This window comes from Fistularia commersonii, chromosome 21, assembly GCF_037954325.1.
Source record: "Fistularia commersonii isolate RoL2024-O1a breed Wild chromosome 21, RoL_Fcom_v1.0, whole genome shotgun sequence".
Taxonomy (NCBI): domain Eukaryota; kingdom Metazoa; phylum Chordata; class Actinopteri; order Syngnathiformes; family Fistulariidae; genus Fistularia; species Fistularia commersonii.
Window position 1 is genome coordinate 5,065,126 of NC_141304.1, and position 25,870 is coordinate 5,090,995.

Genomic DNA, 25,870 nt, shown 5'->3' on the forward strand with positions numbered 1-25,870 from the left:
GTCTCACCAAGGTTTTTAGCAGATATTTTCTTATGCCGAATCCCTTATGTGCTTTAAAGGAAGCCTTTATTCTCTTCAACTGTGGGGGGAGTGATACTTTGGGAGACAAACAAAAACTCACCCAAAACTCCGATCTCAAATGAAATACCGGCCAACAGGTTCACATCCTTGGAATGACACAACCAAGATGCCTTTCTGCTGGGATTACAAACAAGTGCGTTCACACACTATTGGGATTACATGGTTATACAATGAGAAATGCTCTCATTGAGTAGAGGATTTGAGTCTGGAGAGGCAGAGATGACTCGCAGGGAGGGAACTCTCGCTCGAGAGATGTGACAGTAATTACGCCAATGTGCTGACAGCCAGTCTTGTATTCACTCAAACCTCGGCATTACTGTCTGCGGCCCCACCAGCCCTGCGGGGCAAAACACAAGGAAACTTGGGAATTTACTCCATAACTGGGAGCTCCCGGGGTGTCACCGGAGTCCCAGTCTTGAGAATACGTTCCCACTCCCAATGCATCTACAGGCTGACGAATTGTGAAGCTTCCCTTAGCTTTACATAACAATGCATCAGAACCCCTTTCTTGTGATTTTTCGACCAACCTGGATCGTCACTTCTACATAAACATCTGTATCTAATATCTAAACCTAAACTTAATAAAAGCGAAGTTTGTGATCTTCCACATTTACGTGTTCTAAACGAAAAATCCCAGTCCTCCACTGACACTGCACCCAAAAATAGTCGCTTCACCAGGTTTGTTGAAAAATGACGAGAAAGGGTTGCCCAATGTGTTTGCATGTGACGTTGGCTCGGTTGTAAAACTGTGTAGGTCTTGAGGTCCTGTTCCTCTTCATTTATCATGTATAGCAGGGCAAATTTAGAGACACGGGTTTGCATGGTTTTTGTGGAAAAATGTCTCGCCTCTTGTCCATTCTTTTGAGCGGCGGCTCTGCTGCGGTTTTTGTGACAGATTTGCCATGGTGTAATCTGGAGGACGCCCTGGGAGCTCTGTAACCTCAAGATTCTCAAGGCAACCAACACAGCTTCTTTGGTTACCCTTGAAACCCCAGCTTTATGGTGAAAGACCAGGAGAAAGAATAGATTTCAAAAAGAGACATGATGAAAACCCTAGACAGAATGACCTGCTGGCTGGTGTAAGATGCTCTTATCTGATGGCTAACACCCCCAACCCCGCTGGCAGAATGATCTGTCTGTCTCCACGTTCTTCGTCACCACCAGTGTATCACATCGGTCGGTGTGACATAGAGACACGACTCACAAGTGGTGCCCTTGTTCATCCCCGTGCCCTCTGGATTCCCAGGCTCCCCCTAAGTGTCATATTTAATTTGCAATTACATATTTATGAGTTATTCTGTTAAAACATAGGAAAGCACCGCTCTCAATGATGGTACAGTACTCCAACCAAATTTGGATGGTAGAATGGAGGGCAAAAAAAGACCTCTAAAGGAAATCTCTTCGCTCGTGAAGGGCTGTATGCTGCTTGGACAATTTGTCCCCCTCTCTCGGGAACCCCCCAAAAGTGGTTAAATGTAGATAGGGACACATAAAAGTGCTGAAAATACAACAGTCGAGTGCTTCTCTGGCGGCGCTGTAATTGGCTGCTGTGCGTGGGAGTCGTGACTTGTCTGCGCTCTACGTATCCAGATACATCCAGTCAAATATTCGCAAAGAAGAGAAACAAGGCTGTGTACCTTTGCGTGACTCATTTGATGCTACGCCGCTGCATTGAATGTCAAGTGGGATCCCTTCACTGATTGTCGGGCTTTTACACCGCACATCTGTTGCCACAATGAGATTCGTACTACTCCTTGTCCTGATAGCAAAAAAAAGTCACGTCATTCGAAGCCACATGTCTGTTGCCATGGATACCCCTAACCTCTGTGAGGTGAGGGAACCCCCCCCCGGTGTTTGACTTGTCAGTATTCCGTTGTTAAACAGTGATAAGCTGTCCTAAGCAGTGATTCATGCACTCTAAGGCACTGGAATATGATTCAAAATCTCTGGTGCCGTGACTCTCGTGTTCCCCTGGAGGCAATGTTTGTTTTTGTCCAATCATGTCCAATCCGGAAGTGTCAAGCTCGAACCGAAGCTGCGGGGCCATGACACAGTGTGCGTTGGTGTGTTTTTTTTGCCCCTTCCGCCAGCACAGATGGCCTCATCACTGCCCTTCAGCCAGCCTGACCGCAGTCAGATGCGCGCCCTGCTGGGCCTCCCGCAGGGACACCTCTGCTCCACTCACATCAGCCAGCTGAGAGCCGAGGACAGACGCATACACATCCCCCTCCCGCTCCGTCCTCATGCATCTGTGAAGAGAGCATGCACTGCAGAGGAGATACCCACAGATTGAGTGGTAGTTAGCCTAGCGTAGCAGAGAAGGGCCAGGTACTCTATTAGCAGTTCTGAGTGCACTTCTGTCAACCTTCAATGTTAAGTCTTTATTTATAGCTTGATTGCAATGGCACAACTCTGCCAGGAAACACTCATGCAGCTGGTTTCACACCTCCCTCTAACCTGTCACAGTAGATTCAGCTGTCTCTTGGCACCTTTCTAACATTAGGGTTTTAATCTTATGCTCCCCTCATGCCCTGCTTTGTTGTCTTAGCAACAGTTTGGAAAAATATGACAATATGCATCACCCCTCCACAGCAATTGTACTTCAGTTATAACTCAATTCATCATAATTATGTGGTTATGAAAACAATATTTCTGTGTGTGTGTGTGCGCATGTGCCTGTGTGTGTCAATGCATGGTGTTTCCCAATAACTAACCAAATGTCTCTGCTGTGCTAAATGACAGACACACTGTTCATATCAGGGTGAAATGAATTGAAAGGCTCAAAGTGCTAAAGAGGCCGGGATCCTCTGGATCATTATGCCATCGCTGTCAGGTGTTTTGCTCCATGCTTTTAAAATTGATGTTGTCTAAAGCCCTGATCATTACAGTTTATAATTCCTCGCGATACAGCACTTTCTTAAATCTTAAAAAAGGTAGTAACGTTTGTCAAACCCGATGCAGAAACCATTTTACACCTCCCAAATCTAGGAGTGACAAATTATAGAAAGTGAGGTGTTGGCTCTTTTGTGTAAAATCAGTGACCTCAATTGGCAGTATCTCATATTCAGCGTCAGACTAAAATATTGCTAAATATTTTTACATTGTATAGACAATTGTGATAGCCAGTTGAAAAAAAAGTCTTGAATAAACTGTTGCTGCCTGAAAAAAAAAGAATTAATTCCCATTGACGGTGGAGGGATTTGCCAAGCCATAATTGCAGAGTGAAAATTATGCAATTAAGGCATTCAAGATTAACAATGTAGTTAAACTTGCGAACATGGGTCTTTTGTTCAGTCTGTGCATGTTTTCCAGACGACATCCAGGTACGATGTGAAATGTCTTGTGACATGGTGGTGGAATTTTGGTGACCATGAGGACCGGGCGCAGAGGTGCTGACTCACATTCAAGCTCTGCCTTTGCACACTCAAGACCACACGTACCCCGCCCCGACACATACAGGCACACCCTTGTGGTGCCAATATCCAATGACTGAATTCAGATTCCAGCCATGTCTGCAGAGGAACATATTGGTCATACTGTCTGGGCGCCTATTAGTGCTGTAAATTTAGCATGTAGAAAGTTGTGAGTAATCATCTTCCGAGCGCAACACCCTGCACCGAAAGGTCAGTGGAGCGCCCTTGGAGACTCTCGAGCCGCTATGCGTTGTATGTATGAGGTTAACCATGGTGCTGATGGATATCTGGTTATAAATCATGACTGCGGGATGAAGCTCTTTAATGTCACAGGACCATTAGCAGATAAAACGACCCCGAGGAATCGTGTAATTTTTTAAAAGCCCTCAGAGAGTAATGACAGGATGCCCTTTTGGGGCCCTGGTGTATATCTGTTCGCCTAAAATATATCAGGATTAAAATGTTTCAGTCAGTATCACTAATGATTGATCATTTTCCAATCCCTATTTTTGCTAGTTGTCTGCAATGCTTTAGTTCAAAGAGGCTTGTTTTAGCCTAGCACTGACAGCTTATGTATGCATAAAGATGGGATTGTATTGTCGGACACATGTAGGACAAGATATGCATTGGTATCACAAGATACAGGACAAGGTCACAATCCCTTCATCCCCTCCCGTGCACTGCACTCTGTGTGTGTGTGTGTGTGTGTGTGTGTGTGTGTGTGTGTGTGTGTGTGCGCGCGTGCGCGTGCGTGCGTGCATGTGTGTGCGTACACGCGCTGGTGTCAACATTCTCCAACAGTATATACAATACCCTAGATCCTGTCCAGGAGTTTCCTCTTTGAGTTTTCTTATACAGTTTCTGACATTTTATTTCTACCATTACAGCATACCTGAGGCTCACAATGAAAACGGGTGACCAGATTCACGTGCCTTTTTTGAAAGTCAATGAGTCAATTTTAGAAGTGCATTTAGTAAGTAAAGGTTGGAGAAGGAATGCCTGTCTATCCGACAGTCTTGAAAATAGGAGAGATCAAATTGCTTCTAACAATTACCTTTTCTCTCAAGATATTATGAAAAATATATTTTTTGTCTGAAAACGTGTTTAGAAACCTCACAAATGCTGTCGTACCGAGCAGAACAAATTGCACCTTGAAAAGATATTGTTTTTTGCTTTTTTTGTTTTTTAAAAATAATTTGAGGTTAGTATTGCAGCCATTTTTAGAATTTCTTTGCCGTTTTATGTGTGTTTTTTATGTACATACATGCATTGAAATGCTCAAATAGTTCAATTAAAATTCAATAGCTGAAAGCTTAAATTATGAATTGAAGTTTTGCAGTTTTAAAAAAAGAAAGCATCTTTTCACCATGTTTTTTGGTGGTGTTTGATAAATATAGATATATTACCTAGCCCTATTTCTCAAGACCATTCACCTTTCATTCCCTATATCATTTTTATATTTTTTACAGTATACGTCTACTTTTTAAGTACAACTTGAGGATGTTTTGGAGTTTGTTCAAAACCTATATCTAATATTAATAGACTACCCAGACTTGGACAAAAAAAGGCATCAGAGGAGTGTTTTATCTTTTGTTTTTGTGAGGTTGTCGGAAGAAGACGACGATCTGTCAACCTGTATCAAGAGGGTCATTTGAGCTGTAAGGATGATGAGGATGGAGCCCTGGGAGAGCTAGCCGCCATTTAATTAACCCGACGTTAAGCCCAGGGAGGTGTGTGTGTGTGTGTGTGTGTGTGCCGATTCTCAAGTGTTCCTGGCTGTGTTAGCCTGGGGGGTGGGGTATTCTGTGCTGTAGGTCAGCTTCTCTGTGATGGAGAAGAGAGGAGAGAGCAGATCAGATTTCCTGCTCAGCCATGTCGCTTAGAAAAGAACTGGAGATACAGTTGGCGCCAGCAAAGGCTGTTAATTATTGTCTCACTGGTGTTGTTCTTTAAGAGGGGGTGTCTGTGACGCATTGCCAAACAAATGGATATTCCTCCACTAATTCTCTGTCCAAATGGCTCAAGTTAAAGAGGTAATCTTGGACAGAAGCTTGTCACACTCCATTAACTTCAGATCCGGACAGCGGATATAACACTACAGACAGGCGGGTGTGCCTCATGCACTCAACCGGTTTCTGAAAGAGGAGGATGAAATCTGATGTGGTGGTCCGCTGGACCAACAGGTTGTCAGTCTAGAGAGTAAGGTGTCATCACAGGAGTTAGTCGCTTTGTGGCCCTGACTGCTCACACAAAGAAGGAGGCTCCCAAGTGGCTGGCAGCAGGACACCATCCCTGGTATTTGTTCTGGCCTAGTTTCTGTTATGATGTTTCACGTACAGCACTGAGGCTCCGGCTATGTGATCGGACGGGCCATTAAAAATATTGATCTCCATCCATTTCGGAACCAGGAGACATACTGGTTCCCCCACCATCTCCTGTGATTTATGGCTCACTTGTAAAAAGGGGGAGTATACTTGTAAAAACCAATTGCGAAGTTTGATATAAATCTTTAATTTTTTTTTTTTTTTTTACTAAATAACTTTGGTGGTGCAGTGGCACAGTGGATAGTCCTTTGGCCTCACAGCACGAGGTTTGATTCCAACAGGGTACCTTTCAGTCTGGAGTGTCCAAAAACATGCAGCAGGGTAATTTGCCCTGAATGAGTGAGTTAGTGAATTTTGTCTGTCTTGTGTGTGGCCCTTTGAGCGACTGTTGACCAGTCCAGGGAGTACCCCACCTCCTGCCTGATGACCGCTGGGACAGGTTCCAGCCCCCCCCCCCCCCCGTAACCCTGAGTGCAGGATAAGAAGTAGAAGATGGATGGATGGATGGATGGATGGATGGATGCTCAGATGTGCAAATGAGTGAGTGAATGGTTGTTTGTCTGTATATTTGGCCTTGCGATTGACTGGCGACCAGTCCAGAGTGTACCCTGTCTCTCGCCCGTTGGCAGCTGGAATAGGCTCCAGCATCTCCCACAACCCTGAGTAGGATAGCGGTGTACAATGGATCTATGGGCCGTGGTTAGCGCTTCGACCTTACTGCAAGAATGACCCTGATTTGATTCCCAACCGAGGGCCTTTCTGTGTGGAGTTTGCATGTTCTCTCTGTCACTGTGTGGGTTTAGTCCTACAATCCACAATCATGGAGAAGAATAAATGGAAAATTTGAAAAATTACCCAGCAATGAGAGCGTAATCTAATGGTTGTTTGTCTCTATATGTAGATTGACTGGCGACCGGTCCAAGGTGAACTCCACCCTTCACCTAATGACAGTTTGGATAGGCTCCAGCATTCCTGTGACCCTGAGTGAAGGATAAGCAGTAGCTAATGAATGATTGAATAAATCTTTTTTTACGATCTCCCCAGTATCTCACTGGAACCAGCTCAGCCCAGAAGAGCACAATTGCTAATTATTTTATTTAAAACAATTAAAAATTAATCATTTTCTATATTTGTTTGTTGGGATTCTATTAACCTTCTTGGGAAGCTGACGTGCACTGAGATAAGGGTCAATCTGACACAGGACACCTGCTCTCTCATGAAATCACCACCATAAGACCACTGTGCACACTATGAGATACCTTTGGACTACAAGTAAAAAATTACACCATTAAATGTCTGATGTACAGACATTGTGGTCAAAGATAAATATAACTATGTCATTCTTGGGTTGTGTGCTTTCATTGAAGAGTGTCTCATTGGTTTATTTATGATGATGTCCACCCAATTCCATTAATTCATTCATTATCTATTAATTATCCTGCCATCAGGGTTGCCGGGATGCCGGAGTCTATCCCAGCTGTCATTGGGCGAAAAGCAGGGTACACCAGTCGCAGGGCCAAATATAGACACAGACAATAATTTCGTCACCTGGGTGATTTTTTTCAATATAATTTCCCAATCCTGGGATCAATTAAGTACATCTCATCTCAGTTAACCTTCTGCATGCTTTTGGACCGTGGACCGATTAATGATGGCTTTACAACTTTAGACCACTTTCACACAGCCTGTTCAGGTCTGTGTATGACTCCACCCACTGCGGAAAAAAATACACCACCATCACTCTAGATACTGATGTTGTGTTTCTCATCACACTTCCAATTTTGATATACCATAATTCCACGTCAAAAGTATTTGCTGAGGTAACCTACTGCTGATTGTGCTCTGTTTTCTGAGCATAGGTTAAGTGTTAAATCAGTGGATATATTTTTTTACAGGCGAAGTCTTTGAATCTTTCAAAAATTGGCTTTTGCTCAGCAACCTCTTATCCTTCATCCCTGTGCCCGCGGGAGGGTGTGAGACAATATTAGTGGTTTGGGGCTTTGCTGTAGACCTTTTAATACCATAATTTATGTTCTCGAATGATTACAAAGAATCCATAAAATTTAAGAGTTAATGAACCTTCTGTCGAAAGAATAGCATTACCATAAAACACTCAGAGAAAACTCAGTCACACCTCCACACTCTCGGACCACCGTCACCCTGCTTGCTGTAATCCTCCTCTCCAACACAAATGGGGATGCTGCGTAGACGGATATGGATTTTCATCCTAATGTCGCCATGGTGATGTGGCTGGGTCCAGGTCTCCATAATGTCCCAGAGGAGGGATAATATGAGATCACCATGGTGACATTAACCTTGGACAACTGGTGGCCAAAGAGGTCAGAGTCAAAGTACAGCGATGACACAAATGGAGCAGATGAAAAGGGAGTTTGAAGGAGTGGTTACCATGATGACAAAGATGCTAATGACACAACTGAAAGGCCTCAAAGGCAGGGTCAGCATCATAACTTCACCTCGTCTGGCATCCATCACGCCACCTACATGTAAGCGTCGTCTCCTTCATGTGATGAAGATGGATAGGCAACGACAGAGAGAGGAGTGCACAGGGAGGAGGGGTATGTTCATCGACCTCTGCAGTGTCTGCTGACGCGGAAGCTACTGGACTCCTTTTTTTAGTTGGCAGAGGCAACACATATCTACAGTAGGTGTTTGACACCCCTCTCTTTGTCCGAGTACAGATTTACACACCTGCACATAAGCCTGCCCCCCTTTTTGGAGACAGGAGTGCTGCCTGACTACAGAGAAGTAGAGAGGTGCTAAATGAGTTACCTATTTAGAAACCATTTTTTTCCCCAGCGTGTTTTTGCCGCTCTTACTTCCGTGTAGCCTCACAATCAAAACTTTCTTGTCTCACAGAGGTCAAGGGTGTAAAACAGGTTGCCCTTCACCACATGGAAACAGCACCTTTTGTTCTTTCCTCCTAACACCATTCGCCTCTGCTGTTGTTTGTCCATGCCACGTAGCACCTCTGGTCTCTCCCTCTGCCGCACAGCGAGGTGTTCAGCACAGCGATGTTGAATGGCTTCAGACGCACCAGGAATCGGAACTTGGAAAGTGAGCACACAATTTGCAATAACTCATCATGCAGGCAGAGGAGCCGCATCAAAACGAATACTGTTTGTGAGAGTGATCTTCCTCAGTGAGTTCCTGCAGTGAAAAGGGGGTGATCCGTCTTCACCATGAGCTCTCTCAGCCCCCACCCCCACCCACCGGCTTTCTGATGCTCGTTAATGGTGTACAGTAGTGTGAATATGGGGCAACCACTGACTCTCCTCCTGTCCTTGGGGGACTGTTGCTGCTGATTTTCGAGTGCGGTATCACAAAGCCACACTGTTCTATCGCGACTGTGTTCATGCCTCATTTGATCCCAGTGCCAGGATTGACCCACACTTTTGTCAATTTCTCTCTCCCGCCAGACTCTTTTCATTCCCTTGCCTCCGCAACTTCCATCTCTCCCTCGGGGCTTCCCCGTCTTAGAATAAACATCAGCAACCGGCTTTGTCTCTATGGCAACAGTTGCACATGCTGAACATCGGCGCAGCATAGATTAGGTCAGGATGGGCAGCAGGATTTGTTGCCTGCATGGAAGGCAATGCTGGTTCAGGTGATTTGTCTTAGGGTTAAAGGGATGTGAGAACTGCCCGATTCCCCAGAGGACAGGACTTTAGGGCAGGAACTGTAAACAGTCTCAGGCTAATTGTAGGAGAGCCATGTGCCCGGTTAACCTAGTATGTGAGGGATCAGTTAGGATTGGACCGGGAAATCCACCCAGTCTATCATAGGGTTTAAGCTCACTGTGACCCCCATTTCCCCTTAACACCTCGATTACCGGGCTACCAGGCTACAATTATGTTAGCCTTGTCTGCGTGCCACTTTCCGTGGCAGCCGGAGGAAACGTCGGATTGATCCGGCTGATATGCCCAATCCACTCAAGCATGCAGAGTATTTGTTTTTCTTCTTTCCTCATTCACTTGTCTAAATATTATTTAGTTCCACTCTTGAGCCGGATTTGTCAGCAGGGATTTTGCCGGGCATGCTTTCATGCCCCATATTGATTGCTTTTTTTTTCTACTGTTTTTCCTGCACTGCTTTATGTAATTTTGGGAATGTGTCCAGCTGTGCCATCTGCTTCCTTTGTTGTTTCCAAGTAAGAAGAAATCTGATGCCAGAACAGGAAGACCTCTGACCCTGGCTGAGTGACCTGGCCACATATATATATATACATATACGTATATATATATATACCTGTTTGTGTGTTTATATACATGATATTCATGTATTTAATATTGTATTTATATATGCTGATATAAACTTTGCCCATTTCCTCCCTTCATCATGACTAAATTTGTTTTTTTTTTCTTTTAAACAACAGCACAACAGTTGTTCCCATCACCTTCAATTTGTTAAGATGAATCATCCTCCACCTCCGGCCAGCGTGTTCCTCCAGTCTGGTCACATATCCCACACCTAGATCACGCACAAGAACAGAGGGTTAATGAGATGTCACTGGGTATTGTCAAGTAAAGCCTTTGCTATGATCTTAGCATTGTTGTGTTTGAGTGAGGATATTGTTTCTTTATGTTTTGTGTGTGTATGTGTGTGTGCGTGTGTGTGTGTGTGGCTTCCCTGTGAGAGAACCAAAAAAAGAAAAAAGATTAACTACCATTTGATATAAAGTATCTTTACTCAGAAATTCATTTCTCCATCACTCCATTCCGCCACTCAGTGTTTTGGGATTCTGGTGAATCAAAAGGATTCGTATTCTTGGAATAGAAAATATATAATAATTGCGACGCTATGACGTAAATGGATTTTTTATTTTATATTTGAGTATCATTTTTCAGATTTTATGTTGTCAGATTAATTAGCACTGTTGCCTGTGCCAGAGCAGATTAGGACCCTGAGTCAAGACTCTCAACACTGTCCTCCAAAGAATAGAAGATTACGTCACCATTCCTTGAAGCTCCCATGCACGTTAGAGCACAGACGCCGCCCCTCCCCCAACCACCCCCCATCCAAACATCCTGTTGGCTGCAATTAATGTCAAAGCCATTGCATTGTTCTACATGTTTCTGCAGAGATTTAAACCAAATACGACTGATTTAATGTGCTAAAGCCCTGTATTGGTGACCTCATACGATTTGCAAGTGTGTTTACTGGTTAGAATTATATTTTGATATGTATTCTTCACTTGCTGCAAAGACAGCTTGACAGTAGCAGAATGCTGCAGAAAACAATGTTATTATTGATTTGCAGACAGATAATAGCCAACCAAATCTGCTGATTTATTCCGGGTCCAGCAGCTGGTATTATAGTGATGGTGCTGAAAGTCCTGTAACAGTAGCCACTATGTAAATTAGATTTAGCAGAAAATTAATCATGATATTTATGCTACTCCGAGTCTGATTGGTCTTCTGTTGCAAACACCAGCCCATTTTCTTAGTGTGAGCTATTTTTTTAAAGGCTGGTTTAATTTATTGAGCCTTTACAAGTATCATGGTTGTGCAGCTCATCTTTATCTGCATGTTTTTTTTTTCTTTTTTGTTTGTTTTTTTGGATTTGTGGAGCCAGAAGATGTCTGTGTGTGTGTGTGTTTGTGCGCGTATATTTTTATACATATATATATATATATATATATATATATAATGCACTCATAGTGTCTCTCTGCCACCCATCATGATGGTCAACCCATCACGGTTGCCAAACTTGACAGCCTACCACAGGACAGTACTGTAGGTAATACAAACTATTTATTGTCATCATCAATCGCACCACTCAGTGTTTTGGCTACAAGGTCATTTGAAACCAGAAGGCCAAGGTTATTCCACACGGGTTGACTTGGGAAGTGATCACTGGTTCTCCTTCAATTGGCTACTTGATTACCCAATAGAGTTCCCCTCCACATGTTATTTGTGCGTTTGTTGGCATCAGCGGCTCCTCTTCTAAGCTTCATCTCACTGGATGGGGGGTTTTCAGCATAGCAGGGCCGGGCTTATTTGCATTGTCCTCCAGCTTCTAGCATTAACCTGGAAGAGAAACAGGTCCCATCTGCTGTTACACGGCATATGTGCAACACAACCCCCCCAATCCGAGGCCAAAGCAGGTAATGCAATAGCACTTTCTGTCCTCACCTTTTGGCAACAGGCGAGGTATCAGCTCACAGAAAATTAAGGGGGAGGGTGAATATTCGGTGACAGTGTTCCTGTCAAGTAATTATGGGCACGGATAAACAGCTGACTTCAAGGAGAAAACAAATGAGGTGGGCTATACAGCTTCTTGTTCAACCTTGTGTGTGTGTGTCTTTTTTTTGCACACCACTTGTGTGGGCAAGAAATTTGACCTTTCTCTGAGGATTTACATGAAGATGAAAACTTCCAGTCCCCAGTTTGATCAACATTTTTATCATCACACTTACCACGATGAAACAATATCGAGTGGTACAATGACAGAAGCTGCCAGGATTGGACTCTGACATAGCTAGCTGCTTCCTGTTACCACCCTCATCACCCTTGCACTCTTTACTTCATATGGGAGGGTAATTTGTGTCGCCATTGCTGAGTAGAATTAGTTTTGCAAGAAATTTGGCAGTCTTCAACACAAATTATTTTCATTTCCTCTTTGTGTGATTTGACTACAGTACCCCTGAGTTGGTTGTTGCACTGACAGTTAATTGGAAAGCCTTACTGTTAAGTTGCTGCAACACAACACTTTTTAGTGGAAAACGTGGTTTGCAAGCAGGTTGGTTAACAGATGTCAGTTCATTTTTATCACGATCAGGATTTTTTCCACATGCGTGTGCTTACTTTCCTGTTTTGAAGCTCTGCACGCATACATAGTTCTCAGAATAAATGTTGTGTAAAATCTTCACTCTCTAATGACTGTATACCTTCCCCAATACCAACCACCACCAACAATCCTGTTTTTCTTTACAGCGATGAACGTTTTCATCCACTTTTCAGGGGGTGTTAAACCACATACAAGTATACAGTAGGGTTTTTTTTTCGCTTATATAATTCTTTTTTTCGTGTGCTATTTTTCCTCACAGGGGTTTACCGTGAACAGAGAGAATATGGATGAGCTGCAGGATGTACAGCTGACTGAGATTAAGCCACTGCTGACCAATAAGGTGAGAGAAGGATGTTCTGTCGGCAGTGCAACAGGCCCGAGGCTTTGCACTGAAACACATCTGCATACCCACAAACAAGATATGCGATGCTGAAGAGTAACTCGCCAAGGAATAAATGGATCCTTCCAGCACGTGCATAGGCTAGGCATGCAGACTCTGCAATCCCGTTCATCAAAGTGAATTATTCATATCTGCTCAGCTGTCGAGAGGGAAAAGAAAAGAAGGGAGAGAGTGAGCTGGCTGCGTATACCAGGGGTTCGAAATAGATTGAGGCTGTAGATGGTGAGAGGAGAGGCAAGGACTCGCGAAATGTGACAAAGACATCAGAGAGGAGAAAGTCGTCTGTTTCGGAACCCTTGATAGATTTCAGAAAAAAAAAAAGGCCTAATGGTGGATCAAAGCTCTCTTGGCCCTCCGTTTCTCCTCCCTGCTTCATGTAAGAGTCTGATTAGTTGATCGGGGAAAAGGGTGTGTCTGGGGGAAACATGGGAGTGTTTTGCTCGAGGCTTCCATGGCGGCAGTGCAGTGGGGGGATAGAGGGTGCAGCACCTCAGAGGACATTAGAACATATCGGGTCTTGCCTCAGTGGCACAGATATATTTGTGTCCCCCCCCAGCAGAATAAAGTATTGTCTTGTGTGAGAGGATAGATGAAGGAAGATCCTCTGAAAGTAGACTCGAGATTGACCTCTCGCTCCACCTAGTGGCTAGTTCATTTTAACCCGAAAAAAAACAAAACTGATGGATCGATAATAGACCGTGGTGGCAATGATTTTTCGAGCATTTTCAGTTTCTCTTTTGAGTTCAGCATTAAAATGGTGAATACGAGCCACAACAAAGAACCGAGCCTTGCCGTATCGTCCAGAAACCAACACAAGAACTTCTCTGATGGCTAAGAATGGTTTTGCCTTTATCCAGAATATTGACAAGCAGCAAAATACAGTACCTCTCGCCAGTGTGCAATAATGATAAAGTCACAGCTTTATCTCACTGTGCACCATTATTAAACAAACCTAAAAAAAAGGGCTTTTGACCTTAATCAAGGGTTTTTTTTAGACCATGATCATTTTACAGCAGAGAAGCCCAAGGTCATTTCTTCATTGAAGGTTGATGTGTGACATCGGTTTATGTCGCATTGAAAAGAACACAAGTAATTCCTTTCTTGTCAAGATCTTTTTCTTGTAGCAACTTGACTTGGCTTTCTTCAGTTCACAAACTGAAGAAGACTCTCGGATAAGTGGTGAAACGCCTTAAGGGAAGAAAACCAAGTCTAGTAGCAATGAGAAGAGGATTTTGAAAGAATTGACAATGAGCTGGATGACTGAGAACCTCCACTGACATGTAAATCCTCCTTTATCTCAATGTCCCTACTGGAATACATACGAAAATATACAAATTCTAACTAAATGAGTGGCCCAATAAATATTTGCAGAAGTTGTATTTCAGCAGAGGAGGAACGGAAGAGCTTCTAACAGCCATCCAACTAGATGCATCACACTAATGTATCTCTGTGGAACCTCATTTTTATCTCCTGCCCACCATGTCCTTTCTATCCCTTATCCCGCTAGCCCAGTAACAATACACCAACCTCTCTCACAAACAGAACTGAATCTCACCAGTGACGCATCTTGTATTAAATCTTAATTTATAAGTATGCCAAAGAACGTTGCACTTTATAATATAAAAGACTTCTTTGGAACATTTTCTCAGGCAAAGCAAGTGAGTTGGAGAACAGAATGAAAATCACTCCAGAAAATGGCAATCCTAGCATGAAGTCACAAACCTGATATTATTGTTTAAATAATTTGTAGTGAAATGTGTCAGATTTCAAGATCCCAGTGTCCCCTTTCATCCTATTCTAAAAAAATGTTTGAAGTACCATATTTTGCGAACCATAAGGCACACCGCATTATCCATCCATCCATCAATCGATCAATCGATCGATCGATCCGTCCATCCATCCATCCATCCATCCATCCATCCATCCATCCATCCATCCATCCATCTTCTGACGCTTATCCTGCACTCAGGGTAGCGGGGGATGCTGGAGCCTATCCCAGCTGTCATTGTGCGAGAGGCAGGGTTCACTCTGGACTGGTCGCCAGTCAATCACAGAGCCACATACAAAGACAGACAACATTCACTCACTCATTCGGGGCAATTTGCACTGCATTATCAGGCACAATATCAATGAACGAGTTTATTTGCATACATAAGGCGCACTGCGTTATAAAAGGCCTGATAAAACATACGGTATATGAAGCGAACCAAAATAGTCAGTTTAGTCAAACTTTATTCAACTCATTCACTTGTTCAATAACCCACTGTTCAGTTTTATCCTCTAATAATGGCAATCTCGCTATGTCCTCTCGGAAACTTCTTTACTTGCCGCAGGTTATCTGCTTGCTTCCTCCACCTCCGTACCATTAACTCATTAATGTTGAATTATTTCGCAGCTGCTCTATTCCCATGATCTACTGCGTGACTGATAGCCTTGAGTTTGAATTTTGCTTAATAAGCAAGTCTCTTAACAGATGTCATTTTCGGGGTCCTCATACACACAAATGTACAGTAATGTTCTATTGAAGCACACTATGTACCAGTATTACAAAAAGAGGTGGAGGTAAGCGTACTACGTACTTTTCTGCAATTGGTTTATCATTGCCAGGGATAGTGGATACCTGAAGTTAGTGTGAGATTGTATTCCAGCACAACATAATTAGTTAACTAACATTGTCTGACGTTCAACCAAGGACGGACTTTAATACAATATCCCTGTGTCAGGTGAATATGGTCCAACAATCAATCATGAGGAGTGGTTTCATTGCTTTCACCAAAGTCGCTCTAAAACATTTTGACAGCTTTCTGAGCGCTGTGTACCACATAAAATTGGTTCAAGGTCAGTAAGCGCAACAAGAATTCATACATAAGGCACACCAAATTATAAGGCACACAGCTGATTTTTTTACAAAATTTAAGGATTTTAAATGCACCTTATAGTGTGAAAAATACCCCTATCTTACAGATTTACCAGTGATCTGTGTTACAATTCATTCAGAGCCTTTATTTGAAATTCCTTCATTCTATCTAATCACACACATATCCGTATGGACTTTACAGCGTAATTTTTTTTTTTTAACATTCACTACAGCTAAACGGGTTAAGTTGAAAGGTGAAGTATGGGCAAAAGGCCCGCTTACACAGGGAAATTGTAGTTTTTCATTAAATGATACCCTAACTGCAATGCAGCGTACACCATAAGTTTGTTTTCACGAATGGAAATTTGACATTATATCACTCTTCTTTTTCCTTTTTTTTCCAGAATGCACGAAACTTCCAGGACTTTGACTGTCAGGTGAGTGTTGCTCTCTGCTCCCATTCAAAATCTCAAATTGTCCCTGTTAGACACTTGTAGGAAATCAGGTTTGTATAATGGGCTTTCATATCCCCAATATTTCAGTTGTATTTCCACTGGATGTCATCTTGCTCCATAAAAAACTGCTTATATGAGTCTCCTGAAAAAAATACATCCCTATGCAAAGTTGTTTTTAATGGGAGATTGTTCTCATATACTACCATTAAGAACAACCAAACTGTCTCTTCTACATGAGTAAATGTCCCGCTATTGGTATTTTTTAGGCTACGGTCATTACCAAAAATGTTGTTTCGTGCAAGTAGGTTTCATAATTTGGCTGTTTTCCTGTTCCTGCCTGTACTGCTGAAACTTGTCACTTGCTTAGAATTCCCCAACCACGTTTGTATGAGTTTTCTATTTTGTTTTCCCCCGATGTGTCAGACCATCATGTGTGAACTGTTTTTGTTTTTTAATGTGTTCTGTGTATACAGAATGTCTGCCAGTGTGTTGAATGAATGATGACTTCAAAATTTAAAAGACATATACAGGATTGCATGTACCATACAACCGTTACCTTTTTGATCGCTTGTTGGATCCAATATCTCATAGCAGAGGCTTTGGCAGCAACAGTTGGGTCACTCCTGCTAATGGTCCATAAAACATGAACATCTTTCACCAACATCTATAAATCAGAGAACCGTTACTTGTTTGAAGACAGGCTGAAACAGTCCTACTGACAAGTAGCAAGACGAGATTTGATATTTGACAAGGTTTGCAGCTGCCCAACCTTATCAAATATCCCCAGCACTAGTCCATCTACGCGGACATGCTACATATTCTCCAGGTTCAGCCTCATGGAAAATGCGTCACAAAATGTCACACAAATGTCCGGTTTCCCAGGTCAGTCATGTGTACTGCTGTTTTGCGTATTCTACTCCTTTTCTGGGTTGGTTTAGCGAGTTTAAAATACAAATTTGTTTTTGTTTAATTAAGCAGATTGTCACATTTGAATGGTAAATCTCTTGAACCAGATAGTCCTATATAAGCAATTAAACATTGTTTTTGTGGAGAACATAGTAATGGAAGAAAAGGCCCTGAACAAAGTTACCTTCCATTCAATAACAATAGCACATAGAAATGATTGCTTCAAAATATCCTAGTTGTGTGCTGCCTGTTACTATTTGTGGTAGTAAGTCCAAGGAGATTGTTCTGAAGTGCGATGGATTTCAGCGATTTTTGACACATCTTTTCTCATTTGATACTTTTTCAGTCAGTGTGATTGTAGAATTGCAGCGATTATGCTCACTTTTCCACTTGATTATTGGGCAGTGACCAGAGAATAGTTATCATTCAGGTAAAGAGGAATTCTCCTTGAGCAGGCCATGCCCGACATTCCTTCCTTGGACTGTTTTACCTGCTTGGGTAATCAGATTTCTGTCATCCTTATCTTTGTTTGGCCATTTCTCACTCATTTTTCGCATAAGGAGGAAATTACTGTTTTTCCCCCCTACATAGCCAGCACCCTGTTGTGCATCACTGGAAAAAAAGGGTTAATCCTTCATCCCACTCACTTTCTGCAGCCATGCTTGCTTCCAGCATTCCCATCAGGGCTATAAATAGCAGCTGCACGCAGGGGAGGAACAGGCATGCATCATGCTCCCCCAACATGAGTGCTCACATTCTAATGAACGTCTCTGCATTTTTGTGCACTATTGCTCGTACTCCTGTCAAATAATCGGTTGCATTTCTTTTTTACCCGTCCCCCCATAGAGTCCATCCACGCCCAGCGGCCATAACACTGGTGCCAGTTTGACCAAGAAATGCTCTCTTGTTTCAGTGAAGCGCTGTGAACAGCCCATCTCTTAATTGCACAAATTTGGACTTCCCAAAGTAGAACACTGGGAAATCCCCAAGTGCTATCCTTAGCCTTTCAAATGAGGATTCTTCTGTCTTCTTATATGTATTTTTGTATACATATACAATCATCAGAACATCCAGGGGATGTAGTGACGGATCTAATGTGATCATTTCGGGGAAGATAAATTAACAGGTCTGATAAGTCCTGCACCACAAGTGAGGTTCCTGTTCTCTCAGTTCTGATGCCAGACTCCTGGATATTCACTGCAACGACTCCTTGACGTAAAATTAATTATGCAGCAGATTTGAGACCCTGTGTTACCAATTACTGCATGCCAGTGAATGGAAGGATTTGCCTTTATGTCTTTGTCCACTTCGACTGATGAAGGCACAGTCTGTTTATTCTAACAAAGGCTGCAAATTAATCGGTATGCATCATTCGTCTTTGCCCTTTGGAAGTTGACTGTCCTTGAGCTTACAAGCACCCAATTCAGCTGCATGTTGCTGGAAGATGTGCTGAGAGCCCTATTTATATAACTAGGAGGGCACAATGTAGAGCTAGACCTCTGCCAAGGGACTGTAAATGGAAAAATGTTTGTTTTTTTATTTTTGTGGGTTCTTTGTAATTCTGTCTTGTCGTGAATTTTTGGGAACTAACAGAGGCATGTGAAAACACAATGATAACAGGAATACTGGATGATTTTGTAGAGGTGTTCTGACAGCTGGAAGATTACCTGGCACCACACGTCGCAGGGACTCTTGAATAGTCCCATATAGTCATGATAGTATGGTTGACAACAAATTAAAGTGACAGCCATATTTGCTGTCAAGCTTAATTAAGTAACGACCAGAAGTTTTTATTTCATAAAACCCTTTACAATTAAACTGTCAGAGGAAATGTACATAAAAGCCTCCAAAGGAGCATGATGAGGCTGACCTTTTCCCAAGGTAAAAAGAAGACGACACATGTAAACTAGCTGCATTAAGAGCTCCAACATCAATCATAAAATTGTTGAATTTTATCATTTTACTTATTTGTGTCGAAATATAGAGCGAGGTGTGGCTTTTAGTTTTTCCCTGATTGGAGGTCATGCACTGTGTCTTATTTTTACGGCGTGATTTCATGAGGTACGGTACAACTGGATATTCTTTCCCCTGCTCAAGCAGTTTATCTGGTCAAGTGTGAACACAGTAATTGCACTTGGGTGGTCGCTGTCAAATTCTAACATGGGAACTGGACTTGCTTAATATTCTCAAATATGTTTCCTATACCTAATTACGGAAGAACCGTCTTGGATGAAGGGCAGATGTCTTCAAGACATTATTCAATTAAAGTATGCGCTGGTAAGCTTTTTCAACAAGTAATCAAGATGAACATCAGTTGGACCCAGAAGCTGTTGAAACCCTCAATGTTTTCAAAACAAGCACTGGTTATACACTAGCACTACATCTTACCAGACTTCTCTTAGGTTGATGACTTTGTTTTTACCTGCCCTCGTCAGCCAACTTGAGGCAGCCTGTCCTCCTCTCATTAAGTGACTTACTGTGTTTGACACTCAGCTTTGCTGCATAGTATTCATATGGATTGTTTAGGATTGATATTTGCCATTATGACCACTGGAGACCCCCAAGCTCTGCCTTTTCACATGTTTGCTTGCCCAGGTGAAAAAAAAATCAAAATCTCCATCCCGTCAACACAGCTTCAGCTGACCTCTGGCTTGTATTGGCTTTTTTTTTGACTGACTCAAAAGACACAATGTACAAAATAGATAACGCATCACAAAGGTTGGCCAGAAACAAACCATCTGCAGGTGTATAAATTCAAGGTAGGAGTCATTGTAGTGCAGAGAGAAGCCTCCAAATGCGGCACATGACATTAGCATTAGACTTCCTGTGTGGGGGGAGGGGCAAACACCACTGCACCATCACTCTAAGAGTGCTCATGTGCCATTCCAGCAGCTCAAGCACAAATCCAGTTGCTTCTTTTATTTTCTCGCTACTAAAGCTCCCGCTGCAGGCCATCTACTGGCACCACAGTGGTCATGTCAAAACCTGCAGAGGTGAGTGAAGAAGGACGGCAAGGGGGGTGGGTTGATGGTGAGATGGAGGTCAGAGAGGACAATGTGGAGGGTGTGGTGCCGCAGTCTAAGCACGGCTACCTATTGCATCTTGCTAACGCCCCCTAAGAGGCATGGATTTAGCCCAGATGTGTGAGTCAGCCTCTTCCACCCAAGGGATCTGCTGTTTATAGGCCCATACTGTATATAAATAACAGCAGCGAGTGAGAGCATGGACATGAAAATGGAAATAATTCTTTAAAAATTCTGCTCTCAGAACATTTTTTTTCCCTTTGGAAAGCAAAATATTTTGATTTGTTGCCCATGAAAACTGTTTGTGATGTTTCATTATGAAATCTTTTTTTTTAATTTATGTTTGGTGATGTTAATGTATTGTTTTTGCAGCCTATTAATTTATTTTGGGTCTCATATTTATAGAAATCGGCCCTTTGATGCATTTTTCTTGCAGCACAGAGATAAGGGTCTATTTGCTTTTTTCACAACTTGTCTGCTTTCGAAGTTCTCACAGACATCAGCAGAGGGCGCCATGAGCCTTTTCATTGTCCAGCTGGTGGGTTACGCATTGATGGGCCTCTTTTCATTCTTTGATGCATTCTCATGTTATCTTAAATGTGATATTTACAGTTCTAGTACAATAGTGCTACAGTAGCAGTAATAGTAGTAGTTTCTATGTACATTTACAATGAGCATCAACTGGAAGAGACGGGCAATTTTCAGGGGCTATTTAAGATATCAGGACTGTGTGCCGCAGATGATGATGTCCGTCTGCCCCGTGTGACTCCTCAGACTGCATACTCGTGAGACATTCAATGAGTCAGTGTGCCAAATATAAGGAGGAACACTTACTCTTTCAGACATGGTGAAACGTGCGTGGTACATCCGCATCACCTCATGTGGCAGAGTGTGCCACCATAATCCGACAGGAATGATCACACGGTGAATCTACAAAGAAAATATCCGAAGCCAGACAATATAGATTTGGGGGGAAAAAGGCAGCTCTCATTATTTTCGTACCTGACGGAAAACTGACAAAAATCCAAAAATATATATTTTGAAACATCACTCTGTTGTTGTTTCATCATGTAGCTCAAAGGAGACCAAATTAACTTTTTTTTTTCTGAACATAAAAATTTGCACCTCTGTAGTCATCCTTGTATAATGCATTGATTTCTTGAATTGCATTTTTAACTTCATGTGTGCTCTTAGCACCATCTATAGGTTTGTACAAGAAAAAAAAGAGACACACCCGCGGTTTCTGACCAAGAATGCCGATAATGTTGACCGGCCAATGAAAGGTTCCTTTTTTGGACAGTCACACATGTTGGATGTCCAGGTGTTTGCCATCGGCTGCGTGCAGAAGCCTGTCAGAACCATAGTTTCTACTATTGTAGAAAGGCAAGGATCAATGAAGTATCTGAGGTGGAGGTTTCAAGGGATGCTGTGCTCTCAAATAGAATTCAAATTTTTAATTAATTGAAGTCTTGTTTGTATAGTTTCCGGCTAACCTGGAAAACAGCATCTTGGAGTTAGCTAATCCATTGCCGAGAAACTGAGTCATATTCAAACTATGTCCTCCCACGGAAAGATTCATATCCCAACACACATAAGTCATTTTGCTGATGCGGTAAACTATTCAGGGTGAACTGTCAAAGTCAGATATCCTCCTCCGTCCTTGGGTTGCACATTTCCTGTGTCACTTTCTGACGTCAGCAGCCTTTCAGTTTTTCCTGGACTGCATCCTCTAAATCCCATACCCGACCCCCCCACAACCCCTCCCCGGCATTCTAATCATTGACTACTCCACTAAGGCTCCACCCCTTCCCACTACCCACCTGACCCTCCGCAATCCAATTAGATGCCATAGAGGCTGACTGTATGGACGCGCTTGGACTACAAAGCACAATCTGCAGTCTCACACTCCTCCCCCGCTCTTTCCTGCTCTCTTTCCCACCCCTTGCCACCGTCTCTCTCTCTCGGTCTCTCCGCATCCCATCCACTCCCCGATCGCTGCCTTCATTCAAATTATTTATCCATCTCTTCCCCCATCCCTTGACTGTGTCTTTTCTCCTCCCTCTCTCCTCTTCGCTGTTACAGCTTTCGCTGCCTCACCCTATATCCCTCCCTTTCCTACCAACGCTCCCTCCTCCCTCCTCCTTTTGGAGATCTTCAAAGCCGCCCAGCATACCCTTTGCAAATAGCATAACACACTCCTCTCCTGCGTGGGAAAAAAATGTCAGCTATTCTGGACCTGGACCAGATTGCATGCTCTGGGAATGGAGTGGTGAGTGACAAATGTGTCTTGCTTGCCTCGCCACACCTGGCTGCAAGCTTGCAGCAGAAGGTTCTGGCTCAGATCTGGGGGTGCGTTGTTGTGTGGTTTCCCCAGTGACAGAGTGACAGCAACTGGCTTTGGGAAGGAAAAAGCTGGTGGGGGTACTCCTCTCTGCCTGTCACCACCTTCAAGGCGAGGGCTGAGAATTTGGGGAGTTTTTTTTTTTATAGGGCAGCTGCAAGTACGTGGTGAACATTCGTTTTGTGCGTGTGCATGTGTGCGTGCGTGTTGATGCGTGTCTGCACGCCTGAGAGTCAGCAGAGCATAAACATGCTAAGTGTTGCATTTTAATGTGATTCGATGGAGGACAAATTTATATAGTGCCTGAGTGTCTCTGATTCTGCCCGATGCAACAATCAGAGGATGTCAGTAAATGAGAATCCATGTTCTATAGGGTCATTGGTACATGTTTGTAAAACTGTTGTATCTTTTCTGTGCCCATACCTGCATGGTTGTATTCATAACAGTTTGCTGTAGATGGTGCATTGTGTTTTCTTTTCACAAGTCAGCCTCCATTCCGCCCCTGCAGAGACCTTGAGTTTATACTTTCGACCCACTGCCTTCCATGACACACACGCACACACACACGCACACACACACACACACACACACACACACACACACACACACACAGTATGCTGCAGCTGGGGAATGCTGTGTTTGTGTCACAAGCAAGAAGCAGACGTCTGTCTAAAAATGATCCTGCTGCAAACAAACTACATACGGATGGGTTATTTGTATATTTGTCCACTCCAGTGGTTTCCAGGCTGCCGGTTGTACTATTTCTGCCTCGTAATGCTGCTCATAGGATGATTGATGCACTTCCGGGCAGGTGGGGTGGGGGGTGGAGGTGCTAGTAAGATAGTGATTGCGGGAAGAGGAATAGCATGACATACTGTCATTTTTCCTGAACGCATGTCACTCCACCCCCTCGTTCCATGTTGTTGTTGGAACCAAAACCAAACACCTTCCCACCCAGTTTGCCCGGACAGACCAGCCAAAGGCCCCTCACAAAGCACAGCCCCCCTCCTCAGTGTCACCCCTCCAAACTCACACACACACACACACACACACCAATTGTCCAACAAATAGCCGTCCACGTTTGAATTAAAGGGGAAGAGGTACGCTACCATTGCAGTCTTTACTTATTCTCCTTCAGCTGCACAAGCAGGCAGCCCCACCCCATGTCTCTTTTCTTGTAACGCAGCTGTGTGTGTGTGTATGTGTGTGTGTGTGTGTGTGTGTGTGTGTGTGTGTGTGTGTGTGTGTGTGTGTGTGTGTGTGTGTGTGTGTGTGAGGAACAGGAAAATGACAAGAAACAGCGCACTGATCAATGCATTTTAGAAACCAGTGTGGCTGGTAAGCCATGATGAATTAAAGCGATATGAGTCTTCTGTTTTGTTATTCAGCCACACAGGATTTCATTCCTGTCTTCTCTGTCTCTTTCGGTTCCCACTTGCTTTCATGCTCTATTTCTTTCCATCCACCACCCTATGCTGTATCTTTTTCGTCCTCATTTTGTAGGTTCCATTATTCTATTAATTTCCATTTGGCTGGCCCGTCTATACTCCAGACCACCCTGCTTTGGGACTGAATGCAGGCATTTGAACTTGTGTGTTATCATTGTCTCCAAGAGCACAGCCTCTCTATCTACTGCGTCCTTGTCTCTGTCCTTGTTTGAGAAGGAAAAATCACGCAGCTCTGAAGACATGCAGGGTTTCACGCCTGCCTGTCCACGAGGTGTAGGGTGTGGAATAAATATATCTGTCGTAAAAAAGGCCTGGGACAAGTTCAAAGCATGGAGTCTCAGTCAGAGTAAACTATCCCACCAATAGTCATTCTAGTCAGCATCTGATAGGTCTTTATTGTTTGCTGTGGCTTTCAGGTTGTGGTATTGTGTGTGTTTCATGAGCAGGAGTAATCACTGTGCCAACAGTCGTCCCCCCCCACACTGAAAATCAAGATACCTCCCCCCATTGCTTCCTTATGTGCGTAGTCTTCCCCTGTTAGCAATTCGTCCATCAGTGTGGGTCAAAATGGAAGTTTGACCTTGACAGTTCCTTCAGCATATCCAAAGAGGTGGTGACACATATCCATCAGGTGCAGCTGGCGGATGGATTCACAGTGTTACAAATGGCCATCGCAACAAGTTATAATTCGTCCACACTTGCGTTGCTCTTTATTGATGACCGGGGGGCCTTGAGAGCAGCCAAGGGCACGGCGCCACCTCGCCATCCTAATCTGTGCACACTTCTTTTATGAATCATCAAATCTTGCTGACCTTGATAAAGATTTGTTCTCGTGATGTAGTCATGCTGTTAATCTAAAGGGATGTCCGGCGACAGGCTTTATTAGTTGTGCACGTTCTATCCTCCCCTACAAATATCGTTAGTGCCAATTCATCCAGCTCCTCTGTCCCTTCCAAAGTCATTTTCTCCCTTTACTCATCATAGTCCGGCTTCTGCTAATGAAATTAAGTGTCAGTTGCAGTTACCCACTGGCTGTTGATTTATAGAGCCTTCTGAAACACTTGTGAAGGATATATTCAGAAGTAAGTGGATTTTTTTTTTTTTGCATAATGAACACTGGTGCAAGCTCTTTTATTCAATTTGAATGGGTCTTTTTCTCATTGAGGCACTCAGCATAGCGAATAACACCAAGCTGTTTCTGCAGAGTCATGCTTGCACGGGCGGCTTGTGAGCTTTAAGCCCCCATTTTCCCCCCACCAGCCATGGAAAAGACAACTCTTTCCCAGACACACTGTGCCTCGTTTGTATGCTTTGCATCCTTAAGCAGCAGAAGCCCCAAAGGTAGCGTTGGTTTTTGGTTATTTATTTTCAGAAGAGCGTAGTGCTGTATCTTAATGTTGTATATAAAATCACTGTGTTGAGCCTTAGCCAAAGGATTTAAAGAAGCTGAATCACATAATTCACCTTTTTATAATACCTGCTTTATCAGGACATGTTCTACACATTGATGCCTGCGGAAGGAATTAGGATACCCATGCTATATTTTTACTATTCATATTTTTAAAGCTTGTATCTTATTAGAAATAGATCAATACATTTTATCCTTTTCTGTAACCATTTTTTCTCAGTAAAAATCAATTTGCCTCATTAAATGTCCTCCCTATGTGACAGTTCCAAAATATTACAATATGTCAATATACCGCTTTTCAGAGGTTGAACCTCTCTTACATTCCTAAGGTTAATAAAGTCAAGTTGGGGAGGGTTATGTTTTCTACTTTGGGCCTTTCTGCTGGATAATGGACTAGAATTGTAATC

General features: G+C 43.1%; 1 protein-coding gene across 4 annotated transcripts in view; it reads left to right on the forward strand.

The window, feature by feature from the left end:
• ndrg3a (ndrg family member 3a) overlaps positions 1-25,870 on the forward strand; it is a 36,635-nt gene that overhangs the window by 1,581 nt on the left and 9,184 nt on the right. For 2 of the 4 annotated variants that reach the window (XM_086167767.1, XM_086167768.1), the window contains exons 2-3: positions 12,885-12,965; positions 16,287-16,319. In XM_086167767.1, the coding sequence (XP_086023893.1) occupies positions 12,909-12,965; positions 16,287-16,319 (90 nt within the window). In that variant the 5' untranslated portion in view covers positions 12,885-12,908. Of the gene's footprint in view, positions 1-12,884; positions 12,966-16,286; positions 16,320-22,172; positions 22,536-25,870 lie in introns of those variants that run through there. The other 2 variants (XM_086167769.1, XM_086167770.1) reach the window with 1 other exon arrangement.